Here is a 13,976-nt window from a genome sequence, read left to right on the forward strand (position 1 = left end):
TCTGTGCGCTGCGTAGACTCTGCGGCCTCCGCAACCTGCCTTGGCGAGCCCGTTCGCTATCAAAACACCCTTGAAACTTTGTGCTCGGATGGGGCTGCTTGCATTATGTGACTCCCGGTGCATGGGCACTGCCGCGAAATCCAGCCCGAGTTCGCAAGGTTCACGCTGAAATGCCTTTTCGAGCGTGAAAAAGACATTCTAGAGAAAATTCAGAATGATTTCTGGCACCAGGGATTGCTTGGGTGGGCGGTGCATGGACAGCACGAAAAAATTTCGGGGGAGCTGAAGCCCCATAAGCCCTCCCCCCCCCCCCACTGGCTACGTCCCTGACAACCTATTACTTCCAGCAGAGCAAGGCCGCTGCTTGCATGCTACAGCATTTGTGCAGCACAATGATCAAGGAGGCTTGCTCTACCCCTTGATTGAACTGTTTCGTTTTATAACAAGGCTAGAGGACATTTTCCCAAGTTGTTTCAGTGCACAAAAAATACACCGTGAAAGTATGGTGGACATCTTGTACATGATACATTGCACTGCTCACGAAATGCAGTCGCTTGCATTCGGCGCCGGACGACGTCCGAGCGCGCTGAATGCCGCCGGTCACTTAGGCGCCAGATGCCGCCGGACTGTAGAGGGTCGTGTTTTCGCCAACGTAACGCCGCCATGACGAGAGCGCACGCACGCGTTACGTCGGAGTGTATTGCCCCCTTTAAAGGTGGGATGCAGAGTGCATGCAGAAAGTTTGACTCCTCACGTAGTCAGCTTTTATGTAACCACACAGCTGCATTTTTTTGTCAAGGGCTTCAACAAGTCCAATATGCTGTCAAAGCGAGAGGCAGTGGAACACCTCAAGCTGAACAGGTTTAATTAGCTACATTTGTGCAGCCCTTGCAACCACATATTAGAGAGTTTTAGAATTGGGGGCCCAAGCGGCTTCGGGACCCAAGAAAATTGCGCGCCACAAGTGCGCATGCGCAGAACCCAAGCCAGTCTTGGGTTCTTGCGTTCGCGTTAACCCAAGACCCAAGAATCGAAAACTAGCGTGGGCCCCCAAGCCGTCTTGGGCCGCCCTCGCGGGTGACGAGATATCGCGAGATAGCCAAAAGAGCCGAACGAGCCGCAGCCATCCAAAGCAGTTGTCTCTCAGGCGCCAAGCATGGCTGCTCCGAGGACGTCGTACGCGCGCTCGCACTTTACTACAGGCGATGACCTCTGCATATTGCGAGAAGTACTGGGAACCAATCCGTTTCAAGACGCCAGGTTGTGGCCGCAGGTTGCGAAAAATCTTGCAGAGGCCACAGGCAAGACGTTTTCGCTGCGGTCGATACGCAACCGCTGCGAGTTGCTCATGGCACAGTTCTTGCACAAAGATACTGCAAATCTGAAAAAGTAAGTACATTTTTACTGCACAACTTCTTTCGCTTGCAGTAGGCGCAGGTTAGCTGTGTGCTTTGCTTGCCCTTATGTAATGTTTATTTGCCTTCGATATGCTGCCTCCGTAATCTTGGGAGAGTAACGCGAATCCGCTTCCCCTGCCTTGTATATGCTTGTATATGCTGGCGCCCACCTCTGGAACTCCTTGGAACTTGTATATGCTGGCGCCCACCTCTGAACAGCTGTAATCACGGCACTATGGTTTCTAACGGATTAGAAACTAGTAAGATATCAGCTTTTGCCAGCGCAACAGTGAGACAAATTCGACACTAATCGCCGCGCGCCCGCATACGCCGGATACATGAGCGGTAGTCGACGCGCCGGGAAATGAAACACAAGGCCGACGGCGTCAGAAAAATATTTATTGCGTCCCTACAGGGTACTACCAAGGGTTAGAAAAAGAGTTGAAAAATTGGCACGTATTTGAAACATCCAGATACTGCCGTAAATAACGGCATCGACCATTTGAGACTTGTTCGCAGCGCCATATATTACGTCAGTGACTCCCAAAGGGTTAACACAATAGTGAAACAAGTCTAAAGAAAGTATCTGACGTACAGAAATTATAGGTAGCTAACTATCTGTTATTGCAGGTCTGGAACCGAGGAGCAGTATGCCGAAAAAGAGCAGCTTCTGACAGAAATTTTAGCCCTTGCAAAGGAATTTGGATACGTTATTAGAGGAACCACCTTGAAAAAGGTAGTTGCTCGAATGCAGCCTGACGTACCACCTGGGACTCCAACTGACCGCAGAGCTGCAAATTTTGAGAGATTGGCTGCAGCCCAAACTAGGGATACGGCAGCAGCAGCTCATTGTACCCAAGTTGCAGAAGAGGACGGTAATGCATGTTTTTCAATCAAATAATGAAGATGGAATGAGAAGTGTGATGCTGTAATATGCTTGTACCTAATCGTATGTTGCAGCATTTTGTTAAGCAGCAGCATGCATCCTGCAAATTATCAGTTTGTATATAATAAACGTTGTTTAGCTACTGCATCCAGTATGATTTACCTTAAACGATTAAAAGGTTATGTAGTTATGACTACATGAATAATAAACCAATGTGAAATGCTAATCATACTTTCGCTCTCTTTGCAGGCATGGAAGATTTTCAGCCCACGGAGGCGTCACAAATTCTAAATAGCATATATAGTGGCAATTATGTAGATGTGACGCCTCCAAGTACTCCAAGTGTAGTAATATACACTAACCCAAGCAGCCCACAAGGAGACGCCACCTCTCCACTACCGCAAGACAGCGAGCCGCAACCTCCAGCTGTCAGCCTCCCAAATGGCACTGAGTCGCCTGGACCACAGTCCAATCCCGACACACGCTGTTTGACACAAGGAGGAACGAGGATTGCAGTTCCACCATTAAACGCCCACCCCAGCAATCATATGCACGCCAGGAGCAGCACCCAGCAAAGGAAAAGAGGCAGGAGACTCAATTTTCTCCTCTGTGTGGAACATTCTGCACTGAATATCTGTGCTGCCTTATGCAAATCAGTGTTAGCCTTTTCCCCTCATAATGCCTCACAGGTCACCTTTATGATGTTATTCAGAATAATTTGATGCTGCAGCAAACAGTCATTTGGTCACGTGTTCATAATTAGCCCACACATATCTTGAAAAGTAGTCCATGAGTGCACTTATAACACACAGTTCCGCTTTTATGACTCCATGCGGGATATTGGGCTCCATGTTATTGTGCAGGTAAACTTTTAATGTCGAAGGGTGAACGTTACAGGGAACTTGATTACTTACGTTAACACACTTTAGGGCGTCTTATACTTGTTATGAGCTGTTCGAAGAGGGATATGTAACAATTGTGTGCTTTAAATTACAGCTGCCAATTCTCCTTCCGAAGGCAATCTTGCCTTTTTTGAGCGAAGGCTGCGGTATGAACATTCAACGAGAGCAAGAGATGCCACACTAGAAGAGCGGCGCCTGGAGCTGGAAGAGAGGAAACTGCTTCACGAGCAGGCAAAACTAGAGCAACACATTGCTAAATGGAGAGCGCAAGTAGAAGACCGCGCTGAAGAAAGGAGGATTCAAAAAGAAGAACATGCTGACATGCTGCATTACAAAGGGAACGCGAAGCAGAAAGAAATATGTTTAGGACCCAACAAAATGCTCTGCTTGATGTTTTAAAGGAATTGCTGAGTAATAAAGGAAAATAAATCTTTTGGTTCTTCACAGAAAAGATGTTTATTTGTGAATACTGTACATTTGGAAAGCTTCCTGCTCCAGCAACATAATTGCGTTTTGGTTGCACTACAACTTCAAACTGTGTAGTCCACATGAGCCAAAGTTCATTTATTGTTTAAATAGGACAAATAAACAATATTCATACCAGCTTTTCTCTCTCAGCTGTTATGTAACACAAGGTATTCTTTCAGAGGAGGAGGAGAAAGGTGAAAGAACATTGCCACTTGGTTGCCATGAAGGCAAGTGTGGCAGTTGGTTAAAATCGTTGCTACTTTGTACATTTGTGGCACATTCTGGAGAAAGACTTTCTGATTTTTTTTGTAGTCCAAGAAGGCAAACAGACTGATCGTCTTGCCGAATCCCCATTCTACTGACTGCCTTACAGTGCTCATGGCAGTATTGAATTCTTGCTGCTGTTCATTCAGACGTGCACCAGCATATGGCCGCATGAGCAGAGGGCGGAGGGGGTACGCAGGATCACCGTATATAGTGAATGTATTGCCCTGCATCAACTGGAGAAGCTTCTCATACAGCCCGCTTTCCCGAAGTATTCCTGCAAAAGAGAACCAATTAGGAATTAACATAATGAGTCGCAGAATGTTGCACCTTGCTGTTTCAAAGCGAAGGTTAGATTTAGGAGCAGGCCTTAATATGAAAGTTGAATTATTATTTATGGAGTTGCATGTCAAAAACAGTTATGCTTAAAATGTGCTTCGCAGAAACTGCACTCAATACACGTGTGTAATTATCTTTCTGGGCGATCATATCACAAGTGTGTGAACAATGCAGCTGGGAACGAAGAAATGAGGGGCCTATGATTTACCTGCATCATGCCTGTGGCCTAAATATGGGCCGGCAAGGTCGCAGACGATGCCGTTGGCACACATAATGGCCTGATATTTGACAACATGCTCCCGTTTGTGCCCGGAGAAGTACATTCACTGGTTGTATGTTGGTCGGCAGATCGGTCGGGCAGTTCCATCGACGAAACCCCAGCAATTAGTCAAAGGCGCACCTCGATCATGCACAGCCTGCAATTCAGAATGAAGATTATTGTTGCAGCAGTTATTATTGCAATATTGCTCTACTAAAAAGATTTCAACAACTAGGGCAACAGGCGCGTCACAACTGCTTGTACTGGAAAATGCATAACAAGAAAGTACATACACTATAGGTGACTTTCCTATCTCGTGTGACATATTTGTCAGAGGAAACGAGGTAAAGAGCCGTCTGTACACTTCCATTTTAACGGCAGTCTGTCAAAATCTTTCATAGCGAAATTACCAAAAAGCTAAGGTTAGAAACATTGTTTTTACAGTATCCTACGACGGCTACAGTCGCTAACCTAATCGTAATAACGTACGTGTTTTAACCTTAATGCAACAGCGTGTACGTACCTGAGAAAACAGAGCGATGTTGGCAAGGTTCAGCCAACGATGATTTGTCAATGACAGGAGGTGACCGAAGGTCGTCTCAATGTGGCCGAAGACAGAGGCAACTATGCTGGACATCACGGAGGTATGTCGTCCGAAAACGTCTTCTAAATCGCTCCACCTATTAGGATATGCGAGTCGCCGGAGGGCAATCAGGAGAGCTTCTTTACCGGATACTTGTACTCCCTGAATGCTCTCAATCGTATTGGGAATTAAGAGAGCAGATAACAATTCATCAATATTTGCCTTCTCAAAACGGAACATTCTCCGAAAGACGTCATCTTCAATACTTCCGACGTCGAGCCATCCTTTGCGAGACGTATACTGCCGCCGGCCATGTCGTCGGTAAGTCGCTTCTGGCAACGGTAGAAAGAGGTCTTCGATGTCAGCCCAACTCAAATCAGCGTACAGCAGATGGTCGCAGAGCAAACTTGCTGTACGTCGACTGATTTTTGCCATTTTACGCGGGTGAACTCGCAGCTTCGCAGTGCGTCACAAGAAAACACCAACTAAAAGCACTTGGCTTCGATTGGCTTTGCTTGGCTTATAATTGCACACCTAAGTCGTAACACTAACCGGTACTAACTCAGTGATTACGTTTCTTACATTTTATTGTTGTCTCTTTTTACTCAAAAATGCATTCTGTTCGTTTTCCCTTGTATGAAAAGAGGTTCATTTTTTTTGCTTTCAAGCACCTTTCTATTTTCCACACTGCGGCGTCCCGAGCGCTCAACCCAACGCTGTCTGCGTTCGACCCAATCCTCAAACTCTGCTGCTCATCTAAACCCAAGAGCAACCGACGCAACGCGGCTTGGGGGCCCAGTGCCTTGCGCCCCCAATTCTAAAACTCTCTATTGAAAGCACTTGCTCTCCTTGTGTTATTCTGAATAAGATGAAAAGCATGTGAAATAAAATTTGTCAAGCACTGGGCACAGTTTCGCACTTTCTTTTTCTTGTTGGCGTCACAGTTTAAATCTTGCTTACCGCGAGTACTAAGAAATTACTGTGCTTTCGCGCGTATGAAATAACGTGCAAATGAAATTGACCAATTCTTTTGCATCTGTCCCAAATGGCAAATGCTGTAACCAATTCTTCCTGAAAATCGCAGAATTAATCCCACAAAGAACCTCTGCATTGCGAAATTTCGTACTCTCGAAATATTCTTACCCCGTGTTAGCGAAATGCTGAGGTCGCGAAAAATAACATTAAATTATGGGATTTTACGTGCCAAACTTCGTGAGGCTTATAGCGCGTGAAAAAGACAAGGACAAAAGTGAGACGTGACACACACAGGCGCTAACTTGCAACAATCTTTATTTCGAGCAAGGGACCCATACATATATACAACTTTTTTGCGTACATCATACATGCGCTGTTTGCAAAAAAACCCTTACACACCATTGCGCAGGTACGATAACTCTTTGCGGGAAAGGCCAATCGATGGTTTAGACACACAGTTATCCCCAAGCCTATCAATCATTTCTGCTTCTATAATTTCGCAAGTTATCCTACCTCGGGCTTTTCCTACAATGGAGCAGTCTCTGTATGATGGAGCACACGTCGAGTGGTCACCATCGTCCTAAGTCCTAAGAAGTCCTAAGAAATCGTTGAATGATGATTTCTTAGGACTTCTTAGCTTTTATCTTCAGTCTACTTTCATTCTGTGGCAAGGGCAGCTTTTTATACAGAAGGAGGGAATTTGCATCGGATCGTGTACAGCTCCCATTCTTAGCAATATATTTTTAGCAGAACTAGACAAGAACATAAGCGGTCGGCTTCCAGATTTTAAGATTCTCAATGTTTTTAGATACGTCGATGACTTTTTAGTTCTACTTGACTGCAGCTCTAACTGTTTTGATTTTTTAACCACTAATGCACTTTCTTTTATACGCGAGGGTTTATCTCCTCTAAATATAATGCATGAACTGCCGATTGACGGAAGTATCCGATTTCTTGACATTAAGTTTTTTTTTTCAACGACCATGTACGCTGGAAGTACGAGCCTCGCGTGAACAAGCCACTGCTCCCATATCAGTCAGCGCACTCTAAGTTGGTTAAGAGAGGAATCACAAAGACATGCTTGTCAAACGCATTATGTAAGTCATGCCCGGAGCTGATGACCGAAAGCATCAAGGATCAGATCCTCCGTCTTCGATTGGCAGGTTACCCTACACATGTACTTATTAGCGTTGCTGAGGGTCTGCTCAAGTCGAAGCTATCAAAGAATTCCGCCAGCGTGCTTTGTGTAGATAAGAGGAGCGTTGCTGTCATCCCATATATCCACGGCCTATCGCACCATTTAAAGAAAATAGGCCAACGTGCGAATGTTAGGGTTGTGTTTTCAGCTTCTACAAAATTGCAATGTCTGTGCAGACTAACCAGACCAGGCCTCTCTGATAAGCGCACGTGCAAAAAGAAACACCAGGAGCCGTTTGTTGAACGTGTGGAAGCAGTTGTTTACAACCTTCCTTTAAAGTGTGGGAAGAACTACGTGGGGCAAAGTGGAAGGTGCCTCAACAAGCGTTTAAAGGAACACCGGTATAATGTAGCAGAAAAGCGGGGTGGGTTCCTTCACGCCCACTGCAGGCATTGCAGGTGCACTGTTGCCAGGGTGGATGATGCTGACCACTCGACGTGTGCTCCAGCATACAGAGACTGCTCCATTGTGGAAAAAGCCCGAGGTAGGATAACTCGCGAAGTTATAGAAGCAGAAATGATTGATAGGCTTAGGGATAACTGTGTGTCTAAACCATCGATTGCCCTTTCCCGCAAAGAGTTATCGTACTTGCTCAATGGTGTGTAAGGGTTTTCTTGCAAACAGCGCATGTATGATGTACGCGAAAAAGTTGTATATATGTATGGGTCCCTTGCTCGAAATAAAAATTGTTGCAAGTTAGCGCCTGTGTGTGTCACGTCTCACTTTCGTCCTTGTCTTTTTCACGCGCTATAAGCCTCACGATGTCTTACCAACAAGCCCAAATCACTGCTTTACGTGCCAAAACCACTTTCTGATTATAAGGCACACCGTAGTGGAGGAGTCCGGAAATTTGAACCACCTGGGGTTTTTTAACACGCACTTAAATCTAAATACATGGGTGTTTTCGCATTTTGCCCCCACCGAAATGCGGCTGCCATGGCCGGGATTTGATCCTGCGACCTCGTGCTCAGCAGCCTAACACCATAGCTACGAGCAACTACGGCAGGTGAGGTCGCGAAAAATAATAGACTGGCTTTCGTCTGCTTCTAGTTCTGTTTACAATGAAAAGTCCAAAATCATAGGGTCAGTTCAATAAAGGTCGACGCTGATAAAGTTGCCTGAAAAAGGAATTTAAATAAATGGCAAGCCAACAGCTGAATTATGTTGAAACAGCGTTGGTATGTAACCAAACGAACCTTCCATTCTGGTGTGCCACGTATGCTGCAGAGGTGAGCTTTCAAGAGTGGTCAATGGCAGCGCCACTGCTGCAGGAGACACCGCACGCATCAGGTGGAGAGGTGCGGTCGTGCCACTGGAAAGTATTCTAGTACACTGTAGCAGTGCAACACCAAAGCTACTAAGCAACCACAGCGGATTACACACCACATGATAACTATATTCCAAGTACACTATGAAACTTGAAGGTCCTATACTACAAATACAATGGCACACTCAAGCTAACTTGTTAAATGTCTGGCGGCCCTTTAGCCTGCAAAATTTCACTACATGTAATTGTGAAGCCCCCTCTCCCACATATTTTTTTAAAGTATGAAAAAGAATCAGGCATTGCAGAAATGTGTTCCATGCCAAGTTTAGCCAGTTTGACGGCCAGTTGAGACAAATACCCTCATGGTGCAGGTGATGGACGGTCTTCATCCCGGAGCATGTCCACAGAAGGTGATGCAGGTCTGTCTCACACACTCAAGCTAAATAAAGTGTTCGAATGAGCTCACCTTCAGTCGTCGCCAGTCACATCTCTGAGGAAGGTTCTTTTGGAGGCTGTAAACGACTTACCATTTTTGCCTGAAAGTAAGCCAGGAAAAATGTTAGAAATTCAATTTCAGTGCCTCACATTGTCAGAACCTTGTGTTCTTTGAACTGAGTGAAGATGAAGGAGATACATGGGCCCAGTCTGAATGGAAGATGATTGAGCACTGCTCTGCATAATTAAGCATCACTGTTGAACCATGCAACACCACAAATGAACACACAGACTCAGATCCTTTCATTGTGCTAAAGACAGGCCTGTGATTGCAAGATTTGCACACTTTAAAGGTAAGGAGCAAGTGCCGTCAGTGTACTTAAAAGATTGTTTCATAATAAATGGTGTCAGATAGAACATTGGAACATGTCCTTGAAAATAAATTTTTACAGCTTTGAAAGTTTATGAAAACCTATTAATCTTTGCTTTCGAAGCCTCTACGAACCCTGCATAAATTATTGCCATTTCAGAGAATGTGCCATGGTACACTTTGGCCATCAGCACATCAAGAACCCCAGGTAAAGAATTGATTGTCTAAGAGTAATTGCTGAATCAACTTGCAATTGCGGTGGTTGCAGTATTGCGAGAACAACGAATATTCTACTGCATTAAGCATTTTGAGCAAAGGATTCAAGGAAGAATGAGTTCATTGCAACAGTCTGTCCTAGAACTCACAAGAGGCACTGGAAACTTGTCCATGTAGACACCCAAGTGTGCACCTGAATCACATGCCAAGTGTCAGGACAAACTTTTCACAGCTTTCATGCTTTATAAGTATGACAAGTCCATGTAAACTTTCATTTTACAAGAGCTCTGAGCTGCTCCACTCGTGTACTATATACAGTTACCATTTCAGTGTGGTTTGCATTGCCAGGCATTCAAGAAGGGTCATTGTCACGGTCTGCATCGAGAACTTAGGTAAAAAAAATTTATTGCTTGGCAGTGCAACTGCTGAAGAGAATAGTAAACAGAGCAAGTTGGTACTCATTTACGTTTGAGGGACAGTGGGAGAAACTGCACAGGGCGAAAGAGAAACTTCGGCTGATTGCACAAATTGCTGATTCTCAACTTATCTAATTTATTGAAGCAATTCACCTTTAAATAGGTGTCATGCTCACAGCATGACCGCAGCAGCACAGCAGTACCAACAAATACAAATAAATGGTACAGAGAAAAAGTGGGAAGAAAACATGGTGAAAGCAGCCTTGCAGCAGTTTAGGGGCTGATCATTATTGCACATCAAAGAGGTGCGACCAAAAGAATGACTGTGGTAATAATGCACACATAGGTAAGCTACTAAATGCAGAGGCCTCAAACTGCAAGCAAAAAGTATGTATAATCTGCTAAATTTCAGTGACTCACAATTTGCAGTTTCACTCGCACAGTGAGGCTGTACTGTGCAGACAATATTAATGGGGAATTGGTGCATCATATAAAACGTTGGTGCACTGTCGTTGGCATGCCTGCTCAATTTGTTGTTGATAGTGAGACATTTGATACATTTTACATTAACCCATGTTCACGTGCTGCGCAGCAGACTCTGCAACCCAGAAGTTTTATGCTGTTTGTGTCACAGCACTTGACGTATAATATTTTGTCTCTGCAAGCGGTGTATACAGAAGAGGAGGCAACAAAGCAACGGAAACAGCGGTGGCAATAGCAATGAAGCAGGGTTTGCAACAAAGCATCGAGTTTTGCGCAGCTCCATTTGTGAGGTGGGCCGAGTGGCAATTGCACGGAAAAATGACATTGCAATCAAATTTCAATTCTGGCTCGGCTAACATGTGTATAGCAAACTTCCAAGCCAAAAACACACTTGCGTGTGCCTCTCACACATAGCTATGCCACCACTATAATCCATTCTATGCAACACGAGTTCAAAAGACAAGAATTGGTCCAAATGCCACCTACAGCGTCGCTCGTGTGATGTCAATGATGAATGTGTGTTGTTTAGTGACGCAGGGGCCACGTGTGGTCAAAGAGCGCCATGTCAGTGTTAGCAACTTTGCAATGGAATGATGAGGTCTATGAAGTTGATGTGATGTCACTGAAAAGGGGCCTAAAAATAGTCGCTGTAAAGTGCATAAAATCTACGTGTATGTAATTAGGTTATGACTAATGCCGTGTATTATGAGCATTAAAACACATTGCTAAACAATGACAAGATATACAAGATATGTCAGATACAAAAATTGGCTAGAGCACTACTGCCTCACCAGAGACCTCGAAACAAGGGCCTGGAGGCATGTGCTTACATAACTGCTATCTATCAATCAATCAATCAATCAATCAATTTTATTTACCAGAAACAAAAGGCTAGAGGACACCTGGGCAAAAAGCTGTCGCAGCAGCTTGACGGAGGCCCAGGGTCCCTTACATGGCAGTAGCACTCACATGATATATACACTGAAGTCATTATACACAACAAACATTACACATTGTACGTATGCATAAAAATTACATTTTACACTTGAATGCAATGTACTAAAGTGTCACTAAAAGGAAAGAAAGTAGTCCCGCAAACCATTTTTATTTAGTGTAGCTGTGTGCATATATTTGTTTAGTACAGTCGGTATATTATGTGTTAAGGACTGTAGGCTGTAATTGTTTCGAAACAATGGTACCTTCCACACCTCAGGGTTTCGTGTAGTATGTTTCTTGTGAGTGCAGAGTTCTAGCTGAGCAAGGGATGTAAAATAATTCTTAACATATTCGGATGAGAAGTAAATTGTTTCTAGTAATCTGTGTTCGTATAATTTATCTATGCGGTTTAGTCTGTATTTGAGAAATATATTATCTGTTGGTGAAAGCCGATTAACGTTGTCTATATACCGAACAATTTTCTTTTTAAGTATTACCAGCTTTTGCAAGTTAGATTTAGATGTTGTAGCCCAGACAAGGTAAGAGTAATTTATATACGATAAGAAGAGACCATAGTATATTTGAAGTTTTGCTCTCGTAGGTAGAAATGTGCGGCAACGTGCCATAGCACCGGTAACCGCAGAGAGTTTGCTACAGAGATGTTTTATATGGGCATCCCAACGTAAATTAGAAGAAAAGTATACTCCAAGAATTTTAAATTCTTCAACCAGTTCAATGTGTTGGCTCTGAAAATAAATAGCATGATTAATGTTAAGTGGCATCTTCTGAAGAGAGGATGCACCATGAATTTATTAGGCTAATAACATGTAAGTCATCTTTCAGGAAACCTAGGACTGTATTGTTATAAAAAAAACAGTTCAGAACCGAGAAACATTACAAGATGAAGAGGGATGTGCTGCCAATATGCCAGGGGAAAATGTTGTTTTCTCCCAGATTCGGCTTCCAGACACTCCAGGAGAATGTGGAGGACGGTCAGCCACTCCCCACATCTACTACAGGTCGGAGGTTCCTTTCCAGCATGTAAAAATTATGGGTTCCAAATGTGTGTTCTATTGAGACAACACAGTATGACATCTGTTCAGCGTGATTTTGTTGCGGAGGGCCAAGAACCTAACTGTGGCTTTGTAACTTGGACAAGAATGGATGTCGACAGAAATACTCGTGGCAATAAAAGCAAAAGACTTGCTTTGGGTTCGAACAAAGAGTCCTAATAGTAGTGCTTTGCGGCTTCGGTTCAAAGAGCTTCGAAATAAGGTCAATGCTATGATATGTCTAGCAAAACGTAATAACATACGAGCAAAATTTATGGACACTCATGACAGCAGGAAAACATGGTCCCTAATTAACAAACTTAGAAATGGTGATGTAAATGCTAATCGACATGTTGATCTGATGCTCGTTTTTCTTCTAATGGTACTGTCACCGCTAATGATTTTAACTCATTTGTTTTTTAAAGTGTCTGGTGTAGCGAGACCTCATCTAGATATTTGCACATTGCAAACTAGTATTTCAGAATCCACCTTGCCGTGTTTACGGAACATGTGAAATCAATCCTTTTCAGTATAAAACCAAATAAGTCTCCAGGAATTGATGGTACTTCAATATTAGAGCTGCGCAGAACTTTCGAAGCAATAAAAGATGTGCTACTACTCATTTTAAACAATAGTATTACCACTGGTATCATTCCCGATAATCTTGAAAATGCGGTGGTCATTCCTCTTTTATGTGGCGCATCCAACAATATCAAAAACTACCGGCCTATTTCAATCCTTTCATGCATTGGGCAGATAGATAAAAGCTGCTCAAGACAATGAGCAGCTTTTTAAACAATCATGGCATTCTATCTCCTAGCCAGTATGGCTTTGTGCTGAATCGGGGTACGCAGTTGCTGCTTGAAGATTTTTCCGATACACTAAACTCTGCATTTGAACACAATCAGATTGCTTGTGCACTGTTTCTCGATGTCTGCAAAGCGTTTGACAGCATCTGTCATAGTATACTACTAACCAAACTTTCTTTTCTAGGCTTTTGGGGTGCATTTTTGCGGCTTCTGAAAAACTTATCTCACAGGCACCAACTTGTGTCTATCGGAAAATTTCGCAGCAACCTGACCAAAATTAATGCTGGCGTCCCCCAAGGTTCAATTTTAAGTCCCTTAATATTTAATTTATATTTATATGATTTATCTAATGCTGTGAATGTCAAATTATGTCAGTATGCTGATGACACTGTCCTTGTTTCATACGCTCGAAGTTACACTGATGCCATCTCTTCTTTACAAATGGCAGCAACAAAAGTGATGCACTGGTTTCGGAATAATGTAGTCGACATCAATGCGTCCAAAACTCAACTAATCTGTTTCCACAACCCTGTCAAGCAAGTTACCCTATCGTCACACATCACATTGCACACATCACATTGCAATCCCTGTTCATGTGGCCCTGTGCAATACGCTTGTTCAATTTTTTTACAGTGATTACAGTGTTTTTTTTTTACAGTGATTTATCCTGGAACTCTCATTTTGTGCATATTTGTCAAAAACTTCGCACAGTGTCTTGTGT

The 13,976-nt window shown here is 43.6% G+C and overlaps 1 protein-coding gene across 1 annotated transcript; it reads left to right on the forward strand.

The window, feature by feature from the left end:
- The first annotated feature begins 944 nt into the window (after positions 1-944).
- LOC142574882 (uncharacterized) lies at positions 945-3,046 on the forward strand. The gene is made up of 4 exons (XM_075683880.1): positions 945-1,389; positions 2,028-2,272; positions 2,533-2,868; positions 2,973-3,046. Exons 1-4 carry the CDS (start codon positions 1,157-1,159, stop codon positions 3,044-3,046), a joined length of 888 nt encoding a protein of 295 aa, XP_075539995.1. The 5' UTR covers positions 945-1,156.
- Positions 3,047-13,976: the final 10,930 nt, after the last annotated feature.

This window comes from Dermacentor variabilis, chromosome 3, assembly GCF_050947875.1.
Source record: "Dermacentor variabilis isolate Ectoservices chromosome 3, ASM5094787v1, whole genome shotgun sequence".
Classification (NCBI taxonomy): Eukaryota; Metazoa; Arthropoda; class Arachnida; order Ixodida; family Ixodidae; genus Dermacentor; species Dermacentor variabilis.

Excerpts from the sequence above, each read along its gene's own strand:
- LOC142574882 (XM_075683880.1), top strand. The coding sequence starts at position 1,157 with ATGGCTGCTCCGAGGACGTCGTACGCGCGCTCGCACTTTACTACAGGC. Across the intron at positions 1,390-2,027 it reads GATACTGCAAATCTGAAAAA|GTCTGGAACCGAGGAGCAGT; the intron begins GTAAGTACATTT and ends CTGTTATTGCAG. Across the intron at positions 2,273-2,532 it reads CCAAGTTGCAGAAGAGGACG|GCATGGAAGATTTTCAGCCC; the intron begins GTAATGCATGTT and ends CTCTCTTTGCAG.